Raw genomic sequence first — 22650 nt, 5'->3', positions numbered from 1 at the left:
ATATGCTATACTTTGTGTAGTAAAGTAAATGTTTGGATGCTGTGTAGAACTGAAAAAAAAGTTCATAATGTTGAACAGGATGCTATACCCAGTTTCCAGTGTACCATCGTCACTCAATTCACAAATACAAATTATTGCACAGTACTGCACTGTAAATGATAAAAAACGAGAGTGGGGCACATGATGGCCAGCCACTATACAGCAGCATTTATGAACCTTCACTGTGTCCATTGTTGGCCTCATGACAATCAACATATTAATAAATCACAGAAATACTAAATTCACTGTCGTTACTTTTCCTCTCAGTAAATTACAGTTCTTAGATGGGATTTTCAAAAATTAAGTGATAGGTACTTAAAATACGATCATAAAACGTTTTATTATTACCTGTCAATATTTTTAACCAAAAGCACTATTCCTCACAATTTACATTAACACAATCTGGATTCCTGTGCATGAATAATGAAATAAATTGTCTGCAGATTACCTTGTCAGGTGCAGTGCAAATGAGAGTGTGGTACAAAAAAATTTGGCAGATTCATCATATCTCTTATTAATTAAGTAGACCAAAAAATGACTTAATGCCTACCTTTGATAAGGATTCTTGAAGTAAGACAAAGTAATTCTTGCAACACTATATTTTGACCTGCAAATATCTTGCATACATGACTTACTACTGCAGAAGTGCTAATTATCACCTTTTTCCATAAACTGTCCCAGTATTAGCACAAAATATTTAAGATTTATGAGCTTGCCAATATATAACCCCACTGAAGCACTGCTAATTACCTTCTCCCTACAGTTCAGTCTTTCTTTGGTATATGGTTCTTGAAATTTTCACAGTGGATCGAATATTCAAACTTTTTTGTTTGTTCATCTTGCATACTATTAACTCTTGTATTTCAGCTGGAAACCTTTTGGTCTTTCTCAAAGTGCAAAATTTTTAAAACACTTTACATTGTGGAGTGTAAAGTGCTTTAAAAATCCAGCAAGCAAGTCACCTTGAGGATGACTCAAAGATTGTCAGCGAAAACAATGGTACAAGAATTAATAATATCCTGCAGGCACTCCCAAAAATGCTGGAATATGTCTGGTATACTTTGTTCCATACGAAAGGCATATACAAAATGGAATCAACAAGCTCTCCTGCCAACCTTATCACAACTGTGTCCACTGGGTCAACCTCCTGGACATTATTACTCATAAAAAAGGCGTTCATAAATTTGAATGACAAGAAAAAGAGTTTGGTGGACTTCATACCTAAGGGCTTTCTCATTTCGTTGTCAGGATATTGGGACATTACAATTTTCGTAATAATAAAATAATAATCCTTAAGAAGAGCTCATCAGTATCAAATAAGATTTTTCATTTTCTTAAGTGTATAACATTAAAATAAAGGTGCAGTTATTAGTCACAGTTCAGTTTTACAGTTGTTTGATAGCATCTCTTCTGCATAATCATCATTAAATTATCATTACTAAATAATGTCAGATGTCGATAACTAGCTATATGATATGAATGCAGCATTGTTCCATTTAAAATGACCCATATTTTGTTGGAATATCTGTGAGGATAGTTTCAAGGAAATGTGCCCCACATGTACTGTAGCTGTCTTCTGAATGTAGTGTGACATTTGTTTCTAAACCACATAAAACATTACATATCGATATTTAAATGTTCGCCCTAACCCTTAGACAAACATTTACGATATTTGTGTATCTGTTTACTTATACCTACTGCTAATTTCTGTAAATATGTGTATCATATTTATTACAGAAGTTATTATTCATCATTATTTCACTTAGTAATAACATATTACAAATCCTAGCGTCAAAGTCATTTTGGTTCCATTTCGAGATAATTTTAGTTTTAATTTTAATAGCATCTCACTCCACTGAGCGTTCTTAATGTAACACCATTTTTTTCTAGGATGCTTTTCTAGCTTAATACAAAATTCCAATGCCCTGTGAGAAAAGTGAACTTCTTCTATTGCACTTGAAAGTATGTGAAGCAGAAAGAAAAGGTAGCGGCAGGAACATTCTGTAATGCTACAAGAATACATTTTGTCTGCATCTGTACTATAATTGATCATATTCCTGTTTGGAAAATAAGCCTCCTAAAATAACTAGGTTGCAAATTTTCTTCGTTACTTTATACGCAGATGAGACTAAATTGTCTTTTAATTCCTTTTCAGAGGTCTCATTATTTTCTATGCTTTTTTATTGAGAGAGATAATTTGTTTTCCCAAGTGATCAATATGTTTTGAATACTTACCCATATCTGTGTGTTTCATGCTTAATTTTTAAAATGGTTGACAGTGATATCTCTGACCTGAGAGAGAGAGAGAGAGAGAGAGAGAGAGAGAGAGAGAGAGAGAGTAGTCTTATATGTGCATAACATTTAATATTACAGGGATACAGCAAGGCTTTGGCGACACATGATCTTTTTTTGTGATTGGACCAATAGAGTGTCTGGTCCTTCAGTGAAAAAATATTGAAAAGGTATTTACTTCAGATGAATTTGCCACTCTATCTTCTGTTTGTTATGGACAACGTTCGTGGCTGTTATCCACGGTTACAAGACCACTTCCTTGAAGACTTTCAATTCTTCAAGATCCAGTTACTGCCTCCCTACACTACTCCTTTACTGTGCCTGTGGACCAGCAAGTTATTTCTAACTTTAGGAAGCACTACACTGAAGCACTCTTCGAGCATTGCTTTGAGTTGACTGAAGCTGCTCGCTCTCGGAGAGTTTTGGGAATATCACTTCAGCATAGTTGCCTCCATCAAGATAATCGGAAAGGAGTGGGAAGGGGTTACCAAGAGGAGTCTCACCTCTTCTTGGAAGAAGCTTGGCCAGAGTGCATTGTCGAATATGACTCTGAGGCATTTGAGTCAGTGCCTGTCGAACCTGTAGCCAATGAAATTGTGTCTTTGGCCAAGAGTATCGGAGTAGAAATGGATAACAATGATATCGATGAGGTTGTGGAAGACCACAACCAAGGAATGGCCACCAGAGAGCTTATGGGGTAGCATTGTGTTCACAGCAGGAAGTTGTGGAGAGGAGTTTCTCAGAGGAGGAGAAGGAGGAAGAGGCACAAACAGCAAAGTGGCAATCTTCTGATGCATTAAGAAAAATTCTGAAAGCATGGGAGTTGGTTGCATCGTATATTGAAACATCACCCCAATAAAGAATTTGCTACATGTGCTACAAATTTGTTTACGATAATGCTGTGTCGCATTTTCGCCAAGTGCTGAAGTGTCGACAGAAACAAATGATTGTAGATATCTTCCTAACAAAAAACAATTACTTATATATTGTGAGTAATAAAGTACATAATATTCTATGTATAATTTTCTTTGCATAAGTGGCATGAATAAGATAAAACATTTTTTACTTTTTCAGCATTCACGAAATATGTACACAATTTTCAGACTGCGTAAATTACCTGTAGGAATAATGATCAAAAATAATGGTTTAGCTCACTGTAAAGGTCTGTTCAAAACACTGGGTATTTTAACTGCATTTTGTGAGAACTAATACCAATCAATTGCACATGTAAAAAATAAGCTCTGTCCATTACCATGGAAGAAGATTTAGGCTGAATTTACTTTCACCAAAAAATAATAAACATAAAACTCGAAACAGTGTTTTCTAACAAGGAAAGAAACTACAATAAAGTACCAAAGAAGTTTAAAGACATTACTGAAAACAAACTTATGTAAAAAGTGCCAGTTAAGCATTCAATTCTATACACTGCAGGTTTATGTATGTAATACAGATGAAAAGAAATGTGCATGTGGTTACAGCTACCCATTGGGTAGACTGGCCACCTGGTGGAAGTCGTTTTCAGTTAATGGCACTTTCGCAACTTTCGTGCTGACTTGAATGAAAGGATGATGAAGGCAACACAACAGTCCATACCTGACTGGAGAAAACTTCTGAACCCTACTAGGTATCAAAATCAGCCTCCTCGCTTGGCATTCTGATGTGCTGACCACTAAGCTCTTTATTTATTTATTTACATGTCAAGTTCTGTAGGATCAAACTGACAAACATAGGTCATGGAACCTGTCAATAAATGAAATTACAACATGAATGTAATAACAGATAAAATGTTTATGGACCCAAAACAGACAAGCCATAAATTTACGTAAATACAATCAACAATACAACAAAAATAAGCTTAATTTTTCAAGGAACTTCTCAACAGAATAGAAAGAGTGACCCATGAGGAAACTCTTCAGTTTTGATTTGAAAGTGCGTGGATTACTGCTAAGATTTTTGAATTCGAGCGGTACCTTATTGAAAATAGATGCAGCAGAATACTCCACACCTCTATGCACAAGTGTTAAGAAAGTTCCTATCCAAATGCAGGTTTAATTTCTGCCAACTATTAACTGAGTGAAACCTGCTTATTCTTGGGAATAAGCTAATATTGTTAATAAGAAATGACTGTAAGGAATGTATGTATTGATAGCCAATGTCAAAATAACTTGGCTCATAAACAGGTTCATGAAGAGGTTCGTGAACTTACACCACTTACTACCCGAACCGCCAGTACTGAGCCAAAAATATCCGCTTAGAATGTGAAGAGTTACCCCAAAATATAATACCATACGACATAACCAAATGAAAATAAGAGAAGTAGACTAATTGTTGTGTTGAACTATTTCTCACTTCAAATACTGCTCGAATAGTAAAAATGGCAGCATTAAGTCTTTGAAAAATATCCTGAATGTTGGCTTTCCATGATAGTTTACTATCTATCTGAACACCTAGTAAGTTGAACTGATCAATTTCACTAATCATATGCCCATTCTGTGAGATCAAAACATCAGTTTTTGTTGAAGTGTGTGTTAGAGACGCTAAAAACTGAGTCTTACTGTGATTCAGCGTTACTTTATTTTCTACAAACCATGAACTTATGTCATGAACTTACAATGTTACAGCCTTCCCCAAAATTCATATGAAGTGTCTGATACCACTTTTTTCGTTATGTATCCGGATAATTATCGAACAATTCAGTGCTTCCTAAGGCCTTGTATGTGTGTCTTTATATTTATCATTTGGTCCTATTTAATAAAATACGTGATATTCATTGCGAAGGCATGTGGAATGTTCTGGAAGGACGTGCGTGGTCATAATTATCTGTGGATTGTTGTCATTGATAAAATTATGTACATATGCTAAATTAAGTAACTAATCAAGAAATTTAAGTAGTATGTTCTTAGATATATAAAGCTAGAGACTGCAGAGATTTTAGCATGAAAATTCAATGCTTCTAACTAACAAAATGGTAATCCAGTAACAGAAGACCACACTATCTTGAGAAACATCTTAAAAGTTATTACCAAGCGATGTATTTTGATTTGTTATTTATTTTAATGTCTTCCTCCATAATTAACATTCTTTGTAATTACATTTCTAAGTAACTCTCCAATTGTTTACATCTCATCATTTTCCATTTTCCAAAATTTGAGGCCTTATGTGGGCATTTTATGTATGTAATCAGATAAAACACGAGCTCTGTGCTACCATTGAATATTAGTAACAAAATCCAAACTGTAATTAATTACCTAACTAAAATGATAAGTGAGACATTATTTTAATTTAAGTTCAGAATGATGTTATTATGGAAAACTAAAAACATTACTATAAAATATTTTTATTGAATATTGTATTTTATACCTTATTCGGCTGTAACATCAGTTTCTTTACGTTTTGTAAATTTTAATTGTAACACCAAAATTGTACAAGATTAATAATGCTCTATTTTGGAAGTTATTGTTAAAATTCTATATAAAGTGAAGTAATGATGCTGTGAGAAGTCCGGTTTGAAGTAACTTTTGGAAGTCAAAGAGATCAGTGAAGTTTGCCTGTGTTTTGTTTATTTGGTGAGTGTGCAGTTTGGATGTCAATTAATTTGAATAAATTTTGAAAAGCGTGAAAATTTCGCATTCATTCATCAATGGACGAGGCAGAAGAAACTTAAGTTAAGTAACATTCAACATGTATCATTACAAACTGCACTATCTGAAACTGAGCCAATGTTGCACACAACATCCTTTACTACCAGTCTAGTGTCATCAGGAAACATAAACATTTTAGAGTTACTCGTAATACTAGAGGACATATCATTTATATAAAGAAGGAACAGGAGTGGCCCCAACACCGATCCCTGTGGCACCTCTCCCCCCCCATATCACTGTACCCCACTCAGACCTCACATCACAGCCATTCTCAACACTGTGAATAATGATCTTCTGCTGTCTGTTGCTTAAGTAAGAGGTGAACCAATTGTGAGCTACTCCCCATATTCCATAATGGTCCAACTATTTTATGATCAACACAATCAAATGCTTTAGTTAAATTAAAAAAATATGCCTAGCGTTCTAAATCGGGGAGCATAAAATGATCAATTACCCTAACATACACCGTCTTTTCAATAACTTTAGCAAATCAAAATATCCACGGGTGTACTGCCGGTCTATAGTGTCCAACGGGCACAATATTTCGGCGATCAAACATGTCGCCATCATCAGGTGAACTGACGGACTGAGCTCCTGTGAACGTGCCGGCACGGAGATCCGTACGCTATGGCTGCTCAGGGGGAACTGGGTTCGGTCGCGGCGGCGGCCGATTTAAATACCCTTCGCCCGCGGCGCCCTCCCTCCGCCGTCCGCGCCCCGCGCCACGGTCACGCGGTGGAACAGTTTGCGACGGCGTCTGAGATGACGTCGGTGTGATGGCTCTGTCCGCCGTGGTCGTCACAACTATGCGTTTGCTCGATTTACTCTTGATTAACCCAATCGCTGGTTCCCAAGCCTTGCTAAGATTATAGCCACAGTCACGGTTTATGAGGTCGTCATTGGTGCGAATTTCGATGGCCTCTCTAACAACGCTGTCCCAGTATCTCGACGTCTGTACCAGAATCCTCGTGCGGTCATACTCCATAGCGTGATTTTCCGACAAACAATGTTCAGCGACCGCCGACTTGCTCGGATACATTAGTCGAGTGTGCCTCTGGTGTTCACGGCATCGATCCTCGACAGTACGCATCGTCTGACCAATATACGACTTGCCACATTGACACGGAATCTGGTACACGCCAGCCTTCCTCAAACCGAGGTCATCTTTGGCGCTCCCCACCAGTGCACGAGTTTTATTCGGAGGACAAAACACAGTTCTGACACGGTGTTTCTTCAGAATGCGGGCGATTTTCCCCGAGAGTGCGCCTGTGTATGGAATAAATGCAGTGCCTACCTCCTCCCTCGTGACTTCATCCATATCAACAGGTTGTGCTGCAGTGGTTGGGCGGAGAACACGTTGGATCTGCCACTCTGAGTACTCATTTTTTCGAAACACAGTTCTCAGATGTTCCAATTCCTGGGGTAGACTCTCTGTGTCAGAGATAGTGCGCGCCCTATGTACTAGAGTTTTAAGTACCCCATTCCTCTGTGAAGGGTGGTGGCAGCTGTCTGCGTGCAAATACAGATCAGTGTGTGTTGTCTTTCGATACACCCCATGACCTAGGGTGCCGTCAGCCCTTCTCCTGACCAAGACGTCAAGGAAAGGTAATTTACCCTCCTTTTCAGTCTCCATAGTGAATTTGATGTTGGGGTGTATGGAGTTTAGATGTGTAAGGAAGTCAAGTAGTTTATCCATACCATGTGGCCAGATGACGAACGTGTCGTCCACGTAACGGAAAAAGCAAGTAGGTTTCCATTCGGATGACGACAGGGCTTCCTCCTCGAAGTTCTCCATGTACAAATTCGCCACCACCGGTGAGAGTGGGCTACCCATGGCGACTCCCTCCGTTTGTTCGTAGTATTCTCCATTAAAAAGAAAATACGTGGAAGTCAAGACATGCCTAAAAAGTTCAGTGGTATTCTCGTCAAACCTCTGAGCAATCAACTCTAGCGACTCTCGCAGGGGTACCCTCGTAAACAAGGAAACGACGTCAAAACTCACCATGATATCTGACTCATCCAACCTGAAGCTATCAAGGCGTTTAACAAAATCCACGGAATTACGGATGTGATGAGGGCATTTACCCACATAAGGACTTAATATTCCCGTCAGGTATTTGGCCAACAAATATGTAGGTGCCCTGATGTTGCTGACAATGGGGCGTAATGGTACCCCCTCTTTGTGAACCTTCGGGAGTCCATATAGTCTAGGCGGTACCGGACCTTGGGGTAACAATTTCATAGCGTCACCCTCAGGTAAATCTGCGTCCTTGAGAAGAACCCTCGTCTTAGCAAAAGGTTATGCATCACATCGATTCTGCAGCAGCTAAGAGAATCAAGAAACGAGCCAGCCTCGCATTGGTACGTGAGAGAGTGCAATTCACCCGCCGGAGCCTTGAGTTTATCTCACAGGAATTACTCAAGTTACATTTGCAACTGGCTACTAAGTTCACTTCTTTTTCTTGGGGTTGGATTGATGGTGTCACCTGGGTGTCAGCTGATTCCGCTCATAAGAAGGCTACGGGACGTCAAACAGCTAAGTTCTCACGTCTCCTTGACAAACCATCTCTGCAGGTTCCGTGCAAGACTGTCATCAATTTGAGTGGCATGGTGTTGAGTGATGATGCGGTCTCGGTTTTGCAGAAAGGTCTCAACTTCGCTCCCACCCCCAAGTTCACTCCGGTCGCAGAAATTGTTAGTGCTGTTGAACAGGTTGCAGCTCGACTTCCGCCAGAATCAGCCGAGGAAATACGTCGTGAAACTTGTCGTGCGTTGACGAAATCCAAGCCGATGAAGTCAAATATCAGCAGTAAAGAGAGGGCGGCCATTCGTGATCTGAGGGAACGCTCTGAAATTGTTGTCTTACCGGCTGACAAAGGCAATGCTACAGTTGTTGTCTCCCATAAGGACTACACTGATAAGATGCAGAGCCTGCTAAATGACGATTCCTACCGGAAGATCAGCGTTGACCCTACAAAGAAGGTGGAGAACAAGACGAGGGTTCTTCTCAAGGACGCAGATTTACCGGAGGGTGACGCTAAGAAATTGTTACCCCAAGGTCCGGTACCGCCTAGACTATATGGACTCCCGAAGGTTCACAAAGAGGGGGTACCATTACGCCCCACTGTCAGCAACATCAGGGCACCTACATATTTGTTGGCCAAATACCTTACGGGAATATTAAGTCCTTATGTGGGTAAATGCCCTCATCACATCCGTAATTCCGTGGATTTTGTTAAACGCCTTGATAGCTTCAGGTTGGATGAGTCAGATATCATGGTGAGTTTTGACGTCGTTTCCTTGTTTACGAGGGTACCCCTGCGAGAGTCGCTAGGGTTGATTGGTCAGAGGTTTGACGAGAATACCACTGAACTTTTTAGGCATGTCTTGACTTCCACGTATTTTCTTTTTAATGGAGAATACTACGAACAAACGGAGGGAGTCGCCATGGGTAGCCCACTCTCACCGGTGGTGGCGAATTTGTACATGGAGAACTTCGAGGAGGAAGCCCTGTCGTCATCCGAATGGAAACCTACTTGCTTTTTCCGTTACGTGGACGACACGTTCGTCATCTGGCCACATGGTATGGATAAACTACTTGACTTCCTTACACATCTAAACTCCATACACACGCGAGACAGATTCACTATGGAGACTGAAAAGGAGGGTAAATTACCTTTCCTTGACGTCTTGGTCAGGAGAAGGGCTGACGGCACCCTAGGTCATGGGGTGTATCGAAAGACAACACACACTGATCTGTATTTGCACGCAGACAGCTGCCACCACCCTTCACAGAGGAATGGGGTACTTAAAACTCTAGTACATAGGGCGCGCACTATCTCTGACACAGAGAGTCTACCCCAGGAATTGGAACATCTGAGAACTATGTTTCGAAAAAATGGGTACTCAGAGTGGCAGATCCAACGTGTTCTCCGCCCAACCACTGCAGCACAACCTGTTGATATGGATGAAGTCACGAGGGAGGAGGTAGGCACTGCATTTATTCCATACACAGGCGCACTCTCGGGGAAAATCGCCCGCATTCTGAAGAAACACCGTGTCAGAACTGTGTTTTGTCCTCCGAATAAAACTCGTGCACTGGTGGGGAGCGCCAAAGATGACCTCGGTTTGAGGAAGGCTGGCGTGTACCAGATTCCGTGTCAATGTGGCAAGTCGTATATTGGTCAGACGATGCGTACTGTCGAGGATCGATGCCGTGAACACCAGAGGCACACTCGACTAATGTATCCGAGCAAGTCGGCGGTCGCTGAACATTGTTTGTCGGAAAATCACGCTATGGAGTATGACCGCACGAGGATTCTGGTACAGACGTCGAGATACTGGGACAGCGTTGTTAGAGAGGCCATCGAAATTCGCACCAATGACGACCTCATAAACCGTGACTGTGGCTATAATCTTAGCAAGGCTTGGGAACCAGCGATTGGGTTAATCAAGAGTAAATCGAGCAAACGCATAGTTGTGACGACCACGGCGGACAGAGCCATCACACCGACGTCATCTCAGACGCCGTCGCAATCTGTTCCACCGCGAGACCGTGGCGCGGGGCGCGGACGGCGGAGGGAGCGCGCCGCGGGCGGAGGGTATTTAAATCGGCCGCCGCCGCGACCGAACCCAGTTCCCCCTGAGCAGCCATAGCGTACGGATCTCCGTGCCGGCACGTTCACAGGAGCTCAGTCCGTCAGTTCACCTGATGATGGCGACATGTTTGATCGCCGAAATATTGTGCCCGTTGGACACTATAGACCGGCAGTACACCCGTGGATATTTTGATTATCAAATACGCCGGGAGAAACTCAAGAATCACAACTTTAGCAAAGACTGTTTGCATACAAATAGGTCTAATATTGTCTACACTGTCCCTTTCTCCCTTTTTATAAAGCGGTTTTATTACTGAGTACTTTAATCGGTCAAGAAAATGATCATTCCTAAAGGAAAAGTTATAAATATGGCTAAATACAGGGCTAACATGTGCTGCACAGTACTTTACTATTCTGCTAGGCCCTCCATCATATCCATGAGAGTCTTTAGTCTCCAGTGGTTTAATTATTGACTCAATCTCCCTCTTGTCCATGTCACAAAGAAGTATTTCAGACATCAATTTCGGAAAGGCATTTGCCAAGAGAGTTATAGGATTATCTTTAAAAATAAATTTTTAGTTAATTAACCAGCAACGCTCAGAAAATGATTGTTAAATACTGTACATATGTCTGATTTATCTGTAACAGAAATATTTTTGCTATGAACTGACTTTGTAACGTCGACCTTGTACTGTTGACTAGACACTTCCTTCACAACTGACCATATGGTTTAATTTTATCCTATGCATTACCTATTCTATATACATACCACACACTCTTTGCCTTCCTAATAACATTTTTAAGCGTCTTACAGTATTGTGATCAATGTGTCACTCACTATAGAAAATAAGGTTTCAGCCCAGTAAATGGAAATTGCAGTACAAGAAAAGGTCCTGATGTCAGATAGTAGTGTGTGAAGTGATTTGAAACAATGTGTATGTAAGGCACGCAGAAATTAATGAACAGTGTAGCAATAGCGTTTTACATTATTAAATAACTTACTGATTAAACAGTATTGTGCATTAAGGATAAACCGAATGAGATAACTCTGTTTTGAATGAAGTGGCTTTGTATTTTGGAGGGTGGAGGCTCTAATCCTCATCCAGACATTCTGATTTGAGCTAGCCATTTTTTCCCTAAATTACTTCAGGCAGAGATGCTTCCTACTGTAAGACCATGACCGACTACCTGTCCTATCCTTGCCAACTAAATCTGTAAGTATGGAAATGTCTGTACATGTGAATTACTTTATTTCTGCTGTTATTAAGTTGTAATACCAGAACATGCACAATTTCCTCGTAAATGTGATCTACAGATGAATAAAACTACTTCCACTACTACACTGAAAATTATTTTTTTCTCATTCATTAAGTCTAACCATTTCACTGCTGAAATATTTTTCATTAAAACAAATTTATCCATTTACATTCTTATTTATGCAGAGTGTAAGCATTTTCTGTTTACTGGTACAGTAAAATCTAAATAACTCTTTGCTGTCAGATATTTGGTCTCTCTCCAGGGAAAACATTAGTAGAAGAAAATACTAGATCGTCATGCAGTCTTTGAAATATGTCACAAAAACAAAGCAAACCATAAAATCAAGATTAAAAGTAGACAGAAAACGTTACCGGCATAATAAAACGAGTCATGGTGGAAAGAATACGTTAACTTCCAGGTTTGGCGACAGAAGTAGGAAAACCGACTAGTTCAAATCAATACTGGAATTTTAGTTCCTAATAATTTGTCCTCTTCGGTACTTGTTTGTTCTTGGTTATAGCTGCTTAAAAAACTGATGAGTCAAGTTGTCATAGGAGTCAGTGGTGCTAAATCTTTCGGTTTTTAAGGAAAATTTTTTTTGCAGGCTAGTAATTTTTATTTCTAAAACATCCATTACTTTGAAATACTGAGTTATTTAGAAAATGCGAAAAGTAATAAGTGCTATTTTAAAAACGTCACATCTTGGATATGAGTACCAAACATTTCATGTAAGAATTGGTACTATTACTGAGACAGTAACGTTCTTTACTACTAAGGCAGTACTCCTTTCTATTTTTGAGAGCAGAGTAGATGCCAGGCTTGTCATTTGCAACCCAAACACATTTATTGTTGACACAAAGTGTTGTGACCTCTGAATAACTGGTATTATCTCAGCATGATACCGATTCTGATGAAAGAAGTCAACACATTAAAAAACAAGTATTTATGAACAGATTGGGCAATAAGTATTGGTGAACGAATTAGTTCATTACTGAAATTTTAACTACCGTCAGATAATTGTTCCTGGTAAATGTTCTATTTTGTGTGGTATCTAAGGTGTTTACTTGCAGCTTCGACAGGACATTTTTAGTGTTGTCACAAGAAAATCAACTGTGTTTTAATTCCTTTTAAAATGTAAACAAATATGTTTTACTACGAAAAGGGTTTTTGATTCGAAATTTGTCTTCAAGAAACGAATAACAACACAAAAATAAAGTTCTCCAGCCTCAGTTTTCATCCTTTAGCACTGTCTATTCGTAAGTCACAAATAATTGTGTGGTTCTCGATTACAATATGGTTATCTAGCACAGTTTCAACAAATTAGAAGCAGTATAAGTCTACCTGTGGTTTTTTGTTGTATTCAGGTATACGTTAATTTCTGAGAAAAGCAGTAAAGAGTACATGTACAGGCTAAGTTTTCTTTTATCTAGCTATTTTATATGGAATTTTGATTCTAGGTATCTTGAAATGTATAATTCGAAAGTTCTTACGGTGTCGTAGAACTAAATAGACTTTGTTCGGTGTCTATTTTTATTAACGGAGTAACAGCAATTAAAAAAACGAAAATCTGTTATTCCAGAAACCGGCTATTTTGAGGGGTTTTAACAGTCAAATGAAACAGTAGATGAAAGAGGAAACGGTGTAATCGAAAACCAGTTGTTTCGGCGATAACGGAAATCCCTAGATAGCTGACGCCACTCAAGCATCTGTTTCTCGCATGTGCAATTGTACTTTGATGATTGATGCCGCTGAGCTACTTCCAACGTGGTTGATGGCGTATTGACACTCAGTCACATGACGTGCATCTATCGTGAGTAATCAGTTTTGAACAGAAAGTAGCTTGTGTAACATGAGCTTTTGAGTAACGTGACCCTTACAAGGTTGTTTAGTATATTATTCAGTAGACGGGTCTGCAAGTGTGCAGTTCCCGGAGTAAGTGCAACTGAAATGCATGTGAAAAATTTAATGTAGTTGATGTATTTCGGTATGATGTGTGTCTGGCGTATTTTATTGTCAGACAAGTTGCTGAAAGGAAAAGTGACGAAAATTAAACCGCCCATGGAATAAGTAGTGCCTACCACACACTGTTGCACAATTAGCAATAGCTGACATAACGACTTTGCTGGTGCAAGGAACGTACCACCACTGGTACTGTAATCGATATGACGTGTTGAAGGTAATTCCAACGCGATGAATAGGTCTCATAAGAAGTGTATGGTCTGTACAAAAGAATAAGGACGAAGGACAGAAATACTGAAATTTTTGCCTTGCTGTTAGAAAAGGTACAGTGAATGCGAGTAACTTTGTACAACTTACTAATTTTGTTTCAAATGACTGGTGTTTTATTTCCTCTCTTACTTTTAGAACAAAGCAGTTCTACAAGTGGAATACCAGCAATTTAAAACAAAAATTGTAAGTGGTACAAATGTACACTGACTGGTAAAATGTTACCGTACCATGATGTACGTATTTTAACCTCAAGCAGCACAACCACCTGCATGATAACGAAAGAAACAGTGAGCTAGATATCGGCACTAGGACTTCATGAAAAAAATGTACAGCATTTTCCACTGAACAGTGGAGCACAGTTCCAAAGTAAAGTTTAAGGAATGACATCATGGGCTAGCCATTAGCTGTTTTACAACAAATTTCGGTGGTTCCGTTATGCTACTCCTTACATGTGATAGCGTTTGTAAAAAGTACGGGCAAATCATGAAAAGTGGTGATACAGGCCTATATGTTATGTGTGGCATAAAATTTCACTTTCTGTATGTGCATATAGATCCCCATCGAAAGGAAACTCCTAACAGATGAAAATACGGACATGTCTTGGGTGAATGAATATATGAAGATTGCGTACAATTATTCAATTAACGAACATATTTGTTCTCAGTAACGATACTGTCGTGTAGGTCGAACCGAGCGTATTCAAACACTGCATACTGCAGTACCTACAGTACTCTTTAAATCACTCCTACTTCTAAACTAAAATGGGCAAAAATTCGGAGTCCACCTTCTGCTGTTCTTTTTTTTCAAAATATCCTTCATTATTATTGAAAATGTAATTAACTAAAATAGTTAGTAATTCTCTCCTTTAATTACGGAAATAATTTTTTTCTCAGTATTCCCAGATTTATTTTCTTCCCTTCACTCAGCAGCCTATGTTCAACAAACGTTTTTATAATATCTGCAGCTTTCCGTCTTATGCCATTGCAATGCAGATACTCCTGAAGGATTCTATCAGAAGCTTTGGAACGGTTAAGTATATGCTATCCTCTAATCATCTAGAGCCCTATTTATGTTTGTTATGGACTTCGCCTTAAAGGGTTTGTGCGTCTTCCCTTCGTGCACCCATGCCGTGCTTCTTTTATAAAGTTTATCATTCAATCTTTAATTACTGTTTCTACGATATTGGAGAGAACATTTGCGATAGTTATGGTTCCATAGTTTCCTGCATCTCTTTTATCCCATCCTTAAAGCCCTGGTACTGCCTAGCACAGTGTTATGCCGTTCATACCCTCTGTAATTTTACTTCTTAATACTAAAAGTCTTTTAAACTTCCGGTTCATCTGGCATTAGTAGGTAAAACTCTTAGCCTCCTTTTTTGGGGCTTTTCACGCTCTTCGGTATTCCTGTGGTTTCTTTTATGGGTTTTTCTGCTATAGCTATACAGTGTCAAATGAAACTATAAGCAGCATTCAAAAAGACACGAGTCGGAGGCATAATTACAGAAACCAGTACCTGTATGTTAAAAATATTGACCCTGGCTGTTGAGACACTTGTCTTACTGTGACACAAGGCGGTGAAAGGCTGTCTCATAAAATTCCTGGGGCTGCGATGTTAACCAGTTCCCCACGTAAAGCTGGAACTCGGTGTCTGAGGTGAATCGTTTGTCCCTCAGAGCCTTTTTAAGGGGACCAAAAATGGCTTAGTAACAGGGAGAGAGTTCTGAACTGTATGGAGGGTGGCCCAGAAACTCCCATTTGAATTTCTACAGGAGTGCCGCGACTGTGTTGGCCATATGAGGCTGCATTGTCGTGTAGCAGATTGACCCCAGGGGTGATCTTGCCTGGTCGTTTTGATTTGTTCACTTGGCGAAGGATGGTCAAGGTTTGCTAGTAACATTCCCTGTTGTCCGATGCTGCAAGACGTGAATCAGAAGGGAGCCATCTTGGTCAAAGAAGAACGTCAGCATAACCTTTCCTGCAGTTGCGTGGATGGCCATGGCTTTGTTTGGTGGTGGTGATCCTGGATGCTTCCACTGGAGACTTTGTCGTTTTGGTTCTGGTTCAAAGTGTTGACACCATGATTCATCTCCAGCCACCACTTATGCCAAGAATTCATTCCCTTCCTGAGAATAGCGCTGCAGATGAGCAAGGCAGTGGGCCATTCAACATGCTTCCTGGTATGGCTGTAGTCTCTGGGGCACCCATTGAGGACACACTTTGTGCATGTGCAGAAGTTCCTTCATAATTGTGTGAACACTTCCGACGCTCAAGCCGACCACGTCGGATATAGCTTTTACTGTCACTTGGCGGTCCTGGGTTAAGAGTGCATACACCGGCTGGACGATGTCATTGGTGATTCAGTGTAGTGCTCCAGACCGTGCATCATCGGCTAATGACACTCGTCCTTCCCTGAAGCGCTTTTTCCACGCCTTGACCCTTGCAAAGGACATGCAGTGTTCTCTGTACACTTGTGACATTCGTCAATGAATATCAGTTCCTCCTACTCCTTCCACTGGTAGAAAACGAACACCTTTTTGCTGTTCTATTGAATATATCACAGAAAGATTCCCAGCTCATTTCTACACTGTCGTCTTTATGAATACCACCTCATTTTTGTACCTGTAGCAAAATTTCTAGCGTGCTCAGGTCCAAGTTTAATCTGCATAATTCCACCACGATATTGTCCTCATCTATTTATAATTTCACAGTTCAGTCGTTTGTCCGTGATGATCTGAAGCAACAGTATTGACAACTTGGACGCTTGTCTGACTCTAGGTATATTTGCCAGAACATTTAGCCTACTACTAACGTGCCTGAAGTTTTTGAACGCCTTGTTGGATATTTTATATGATTTTCAGAGTTGTAAATCTTTATAATCCATGAAAAGTTCTTATATAACCACAGACCTTCAGCATATGTACACATGAGTCTCCTGCTACTACCTCGAAAGTGGATTTCCTCATGACACTATGCATTAGCACATCAAATTTCAGTTAAAAGCTTTAAGTGCTCGAACTTGGTTATTGATGTATTCTTACTTGAAGACATTTTTCTCGAATATTTTAATAATACTGCTGCTGCCTCAAAACCAATTTTGTGCAGTTTGGAATTCCAACTAACATTTCACTCAAAAATAAGTATATTCTGTGTTAAGCTTCAAAGCTACAATGCAAAAAAATCGTTATCACAAAATCAGCATGATTTAGCAAATCCAAGTCTGCATTTATAACTGACAATGTGTATCATTATTTAGAAGCTCATTTGAAAGCACTGGATGACAGAGAACACACTACTGGAATTTTTATTGATCTGACGAAGGCATTTGACATAGTCTAACATGAATTTCCTAATCCCAAATTAGTCCCAAAACGTTTCAAAGAATCCTTACCCATGGGTAACGTTTCCATATTATGAAGGCAACAATTGTATTATTAAGGCATAATGGCATAAAAGAAAATGCCATTGAAACAAAAACAAATGTATCCAGTAAATCACTAATTAAGTATGGTGTCCTACAGGACTCTGCCCTAAGACTTCTATTGCTAGTTTTGTATTGTATGTACTTTACTGATCAAGAAATCAAAATATTGTTGGACAAATAAAGTATATATTTTTAACAAGCAAATTTTTACCATTTATTTTCTTACAGTAATATTGCAATGTTGTAACAGACATTTCACTGCACTTTCATTAGCTATGGGAGCTGCAGCTTGTTTTTTCAGTAAGATGAAATAATAAGTGGTACCATGAAATATGATGGGAACGAAACCAGGAATAAATACAGAACAAAATGATACATATATTTAAGAAACCATACACTACAAACAACATTAGGAGTGAGAGAGCATTTGTAAACTATTAAAAAAAAACTTTACCAAAACTTTTTCCAATAGAAAACTTTTTAATTTATAGAACATCTTGTCATTTCTGTGCCTTTAACTTCACTAGGTAAATTGTTATACATCTGCATACCAATTGTAGCTCACGTCTCTGATAATAAGCTGTTCTGGATAAGGTCAAATGTTTGCCAGATTTCCGGCTAATTTCGGATTTAATGTGTTCATTTAATATCAATGAGCTCTCTATGTTTAATAGGTAGTGTTGCACAAACGATATGATATAGCAGTAAATGTATTGTGGAGCCATCATGCCAAGTCCCCTGAAATGTTGACTACATGATGCCGTACATCTCAAATTGCTTATTATACAAACTGCCTTTTTTTACATGATGATGTATATCTGCTGCAGTGTCAGTTTCCCCAAAAGATGATTCCATGCTATATTGTGGAGTAAAAGTGAGAATAATATACTTGTAGCAGAAATAAAGTGATGACTATTTTTTTAACGCCTTTCAAGATATCCTTCAGTCCACATACCAAGAATCCTGAATGTACCTAACATTAGACAGTTCTTGGCTGCTTAGGAGTATACTGGGGAGTTCTAGTTTTTAGGTGAGATGCTAAACTACTTTTTCTGTTTTTTTTTATTACAATAAGATTGTTCCCGCTGAGCCACTCATTCAGTGATGAATTGCTCCATACTGTAATGAACTATTCTGTGTTTAAGAAACGTTTATTTATAACAACACGCCGTGTTTTTTACAATCTTCCTCGATGTTTTGTGGAACAGTTTAACCTCCTTCACAATCTAGCAAGACTTCACTATGTAAAACGAAGGATGTAAAATCTAAATACAGGTCTGCAAGGTACGTTCAGGATTAGAATTTACTTAAAAAACTCGTTTTTTTTAATTTCATTTCATCTCTACTCACCTCTGTGGCCAATGTTGCTAATGCACGGCTGTGCAGTGGCACTCGCCTCAGAGGTAAGCGAGATCGGATGCTGCTGGTGGAAAAAATTTTCAGTTCCAGTACTTGGCTGGCAGGAGCAGATGTAGTGATGGCGTAAAGTTCCTGATCATCAGACTCTCCTCCAACGTACTGGTTTAAATACCAAACCTCTTCACAGTATCCCATGTAGTGAAGGCATATGACACTGGGGAAGTCGTGCTCAGCAGTCCCCTTGGTGCTCTCCAAAAGGATTAGGCTATGTGCTGGTACTGAGTTTCACACTCTTCGTCCTCTCATCATATCGAACACAAACGTGTAACAGATAGACTTATGCACACAGTTCTTACACTTTTGCAAAGGAAAGGTGGCTGTGGGTGCTAAGGATAGATGAAACCTTTCCAGTTTGGTGACTGAACCTGCCTGAGGTGACTGAACCTGTCCTTCAGGGTCTCTCAGTCATTCATGCCATACGGGTTTACCTTATTTATTTATTTCGTGTGTGATTATGAAGGTAAATAAAACGTAATCCAGACAGAATATTGCATTAAAAAAGATACTGTGATCATTTATCTCCACTTAGAATTAATATTTTTAATTCACTTCATTTACACTGCAGTAGGGAATACAGTGATCTTATCCATTAAAAAATGTTTGTGGAAAGAAAAAAAGAGTTTTGGCTTCCAAATCAAATTTAATATGTTTACAAGCAGTCTTGAGTTACATTGTTATTAAAAATCACTGAACTATATAAAAAGTTGTGAAATATGTAGATACCCTTCAGCAGTGTCCAGCTCATTTTGAAAGAAACAGTATAACAGCAAAGAAAGACAGTTTCTGCATTATATTATGCTAAAAGTTTGCCATCATTTGTTGATAAACATCTAATTTATAAAAAGAAGTGTTGCTCATATATGTCACATTTAAGTGCACACTTATCATAAAAGTTTGTTATATTTGTTACCTTGTACTTTTCTGTAAAAAAAAAAAAAGGAAGCATACCAGTGTTTGTGGAAACAGACTACAAATTTGGAGCTCGAGCTAATGGGCCACAGAGTTTGATAATTTCATTTGGCAACATAGGACATAAGTTTCCCCTTAGTAAAAGGAAAGACCTTTTACCCTTTTTACACAAACTTTACTATTTTTTAAGACCTAATTTTTAGCTTTAAGTCTATTTTCCAGTGCACAACTGATTCCCAGTGAATCAGTTGTGTACTGGAAAGTGGGCTTTCTACCCAAAACATAGACTGTACAAAAATAATAAAGTTTTGTTATCAAATACAAAAATTGTTTGGGTGTAATTAATAGGCCTACTGTATACATGGTTTGTCCAAGAACCCACCTCCAAATTAGTTATAATAACTGAATATTAGAGACATCCATTTAAGGCTGTCAGATACTTTTAATTAAGATGGAAACATGACTCAAAGTTTGCTGTATTTCGTATGCTAACAGCTGATGTGCTTCTTTCTTTAATGAAAGATTCCGTCTGTGAGAAACGTTTGTTTATAACAACTTGCCGTTTTTTACAGTGTTCCTCAATGTTTTAGAGTAGTTCACATTCTAGAAAAGTATCACTATGTAATACGAAGGAAGTAAAATCTAGCTTGACTTCTGCAAGGTAGTTTCAGGATTAGTATTTATTTATAACTTTTGTTTTTTAATATTTCATTTTCTGCGTGATTACACAGACAAATGAAATGTAATCCAGACAGAATTTCGCATTAAAAGCAATGTTATGATCATTTACCTCCACTTAGAATTCTTAGTTTTAATTCGCTGTATTCAGACTAAAGTAGATAATTCAGAGAGCATATCTGTCGAAAAATGTTGGTGAAAAGAAACGATTAATTTTGGTTTCCATATGAAGTTTAATGTACCTACAAGCATTCTTGAGTTGTATTGTCACTAAACATCAGTAAAATACATAAAAAAGTATGAAAAATTTAGATAACCTTTGAGCAATATCGCTCTTGACTCGAGAGAAATAGAATAAAAGTATAGAAATGTAGTTTCTATATTATGCTATGCTAAATGTGACCCATCAGTTGTTAATAAAAAGTAAAGTAGGAAAATTAGTAATGGTCATACTTCACATTTAATTACATACTCATTACATTCCATATTATCATAATAGTTTGTTACATTGTACTTTTCTGTGAAAAACAGGAAGCACATGAAAGTTTGTTGGAAAAAGACTGCAAACTTGAAGCTCAAGAGCAAGAAATAAACTATCTTTTGAATACTATTGATGACATTTCATCTGAAATGGACAAATGTAAGGTGAGCGTAACTCTATAATAATAAAGAATTCACTTTAGTTCTTGAAGTATTTTTCTGGACTCACTGCTGACAAATGTCTCTGGAAGCTAACCGTGTCACCTGACTGAGCACTGTGGAAAGCTCAGTCTGGAGTAGTTGACGCAGTTATGGTGGGTGTTAGGTTCATTAATTGCGTGCCGGTCAATTGTGTGTTGTCATGTCACTTTATGATCTGTGCATACTTCAACAACTGCAACGTTTTTTGTAACAGAGAATGACAATCTTAGTCAAATATTTTGGTTGTTAGGATGGTGTAAAACAAAACAAGAAGAACCTCACTGCAAACTGTCAGCCAGTGACACTGATGGCTTTTAAATGTAATATGTTTTAGCCTAAATTCAGTAGATTTTTACAGGTAAGCAGTGCTCTGTTTAGAGCAAACTAATTTCATTACCATCTTGTGAGCCAGAGTAGGTAATATATCTAAATACCAATAATCTCTCAATGAATCCCGCGAACAACTCGCAAATGGTAGTGTCCAGTTACCAAAGAGAGCTCAGCAATCTAGTGAAGGGCTCCAACTTTGCTTCAGGTAAATTTCTCATCATCAGATTCCATAACAAAGCATGATATTCAATTTGTTTATCCTACACGCCCACAATCTGTTCTTCCATAATATGCTATTTTTGCTTTCTTATTTGTTGATGGTTGTTACACATTAACGTACATAAAGATCAGTGGTTGAAGAATCTAGCCCCTGTACTTAATATTTCCCAACACTTAGTTCGTCGTTTCACCTGCATCTGTTGGGGCAATTCTTGCTCTTTCTTTCCTATTATGTAAGTATGATTGCAACTTAATTTGTTAGATATTCTCCGATGCCCTTGTGTAGAACACCATTATTAATACGTTATGTCTTACACATCCAAAAGTTTCAGCAAAGTCACAGAAAATTCCTTCATGGTACCTTCTACGAGGGGCATTCCATAAATGATGTAACACATTTTTCTTGGTCAGTTTCGTTTGAAAAATTCGGAATTTGTTGTGGGACATCGTGGAATATTCTCGCTTCAGTCACTATAGTTCCATAAAGTTCCGGTTGGTGGCGTCTATAACGCACAAGGGGTTCCAAGCAGGACTTTCTTTTGGAAGAAAACAGGACCGTAACAGATATTCATAAGAGCTTCTAAAATGTGTACTGAAACATAGCAGTGAACAAAAGCGCAGTGTGTCATTGGCCGAGGGGGCCGGCCATCGCGACAAGGTCACGCAAACCTGTCCAATCTCCTGCGTGCTGGCCGGCCGCGCACAGCTGTGACTTCTGCAGTGTTGGAAAGTGCAGACACTGTCATTCGAGGTGACCAACAGATTACAGTCAAACACTTCGCTGCTCAACTGAACGTCTCTGTTGGTAATACTGAAATACTTGTCCACCAGTTTGGGTATCCAAATAAGTGTGCCTGCTGGTTTCCTCGTCGCTGCCTAATAGAAGAGTCCTACATAGTATAGGTCCAACACATTTGAGCAATATTCTAGCATGGGTC

The 22650-nt window shown here is 38.8% G+C and overlaps 1 protein-coding gene across 1 annotated transcript in view; it reads left to right on the top strand.

Moving 5' to 3' along the window:
• The window catches only part of LOC126278069 (uncharacterized), a 381643-nt gene that overhangs the window by 211929 nt on the left and 147064 nt on the right, over positions 1-22650 (top strand). Inside the window, exon 7 of the mRNA XM_049977941.1 lies at positions 21014-21127. Coding sequence (XP_049833898.1) covers positions 21014-21127 — 114 coding nt within the window. The remainder of the gene's footprint in view (positions 1-21013; positions 21128-22650) is intronic.

This window comes from Schistocerca gregaria, chromosome 1 (assembly GCF_023897955.1).
Source record: "Schistocerca gregaria isolate iqSchGreg1 chromosome 1, iqSchGreg1.2, whole genome shotgun sequence".
Lineage (NCBI taxonomy): Eukaryota > Metazoa > Arthropoda > Insecta > Orthoptera > Acrididae > Schistocerca > Schistocerca gregaria.
Note: the sequence above shows the minus strand (reverse complement) of the source record. Positions and strands in the feature narration are given on the sequence as shown.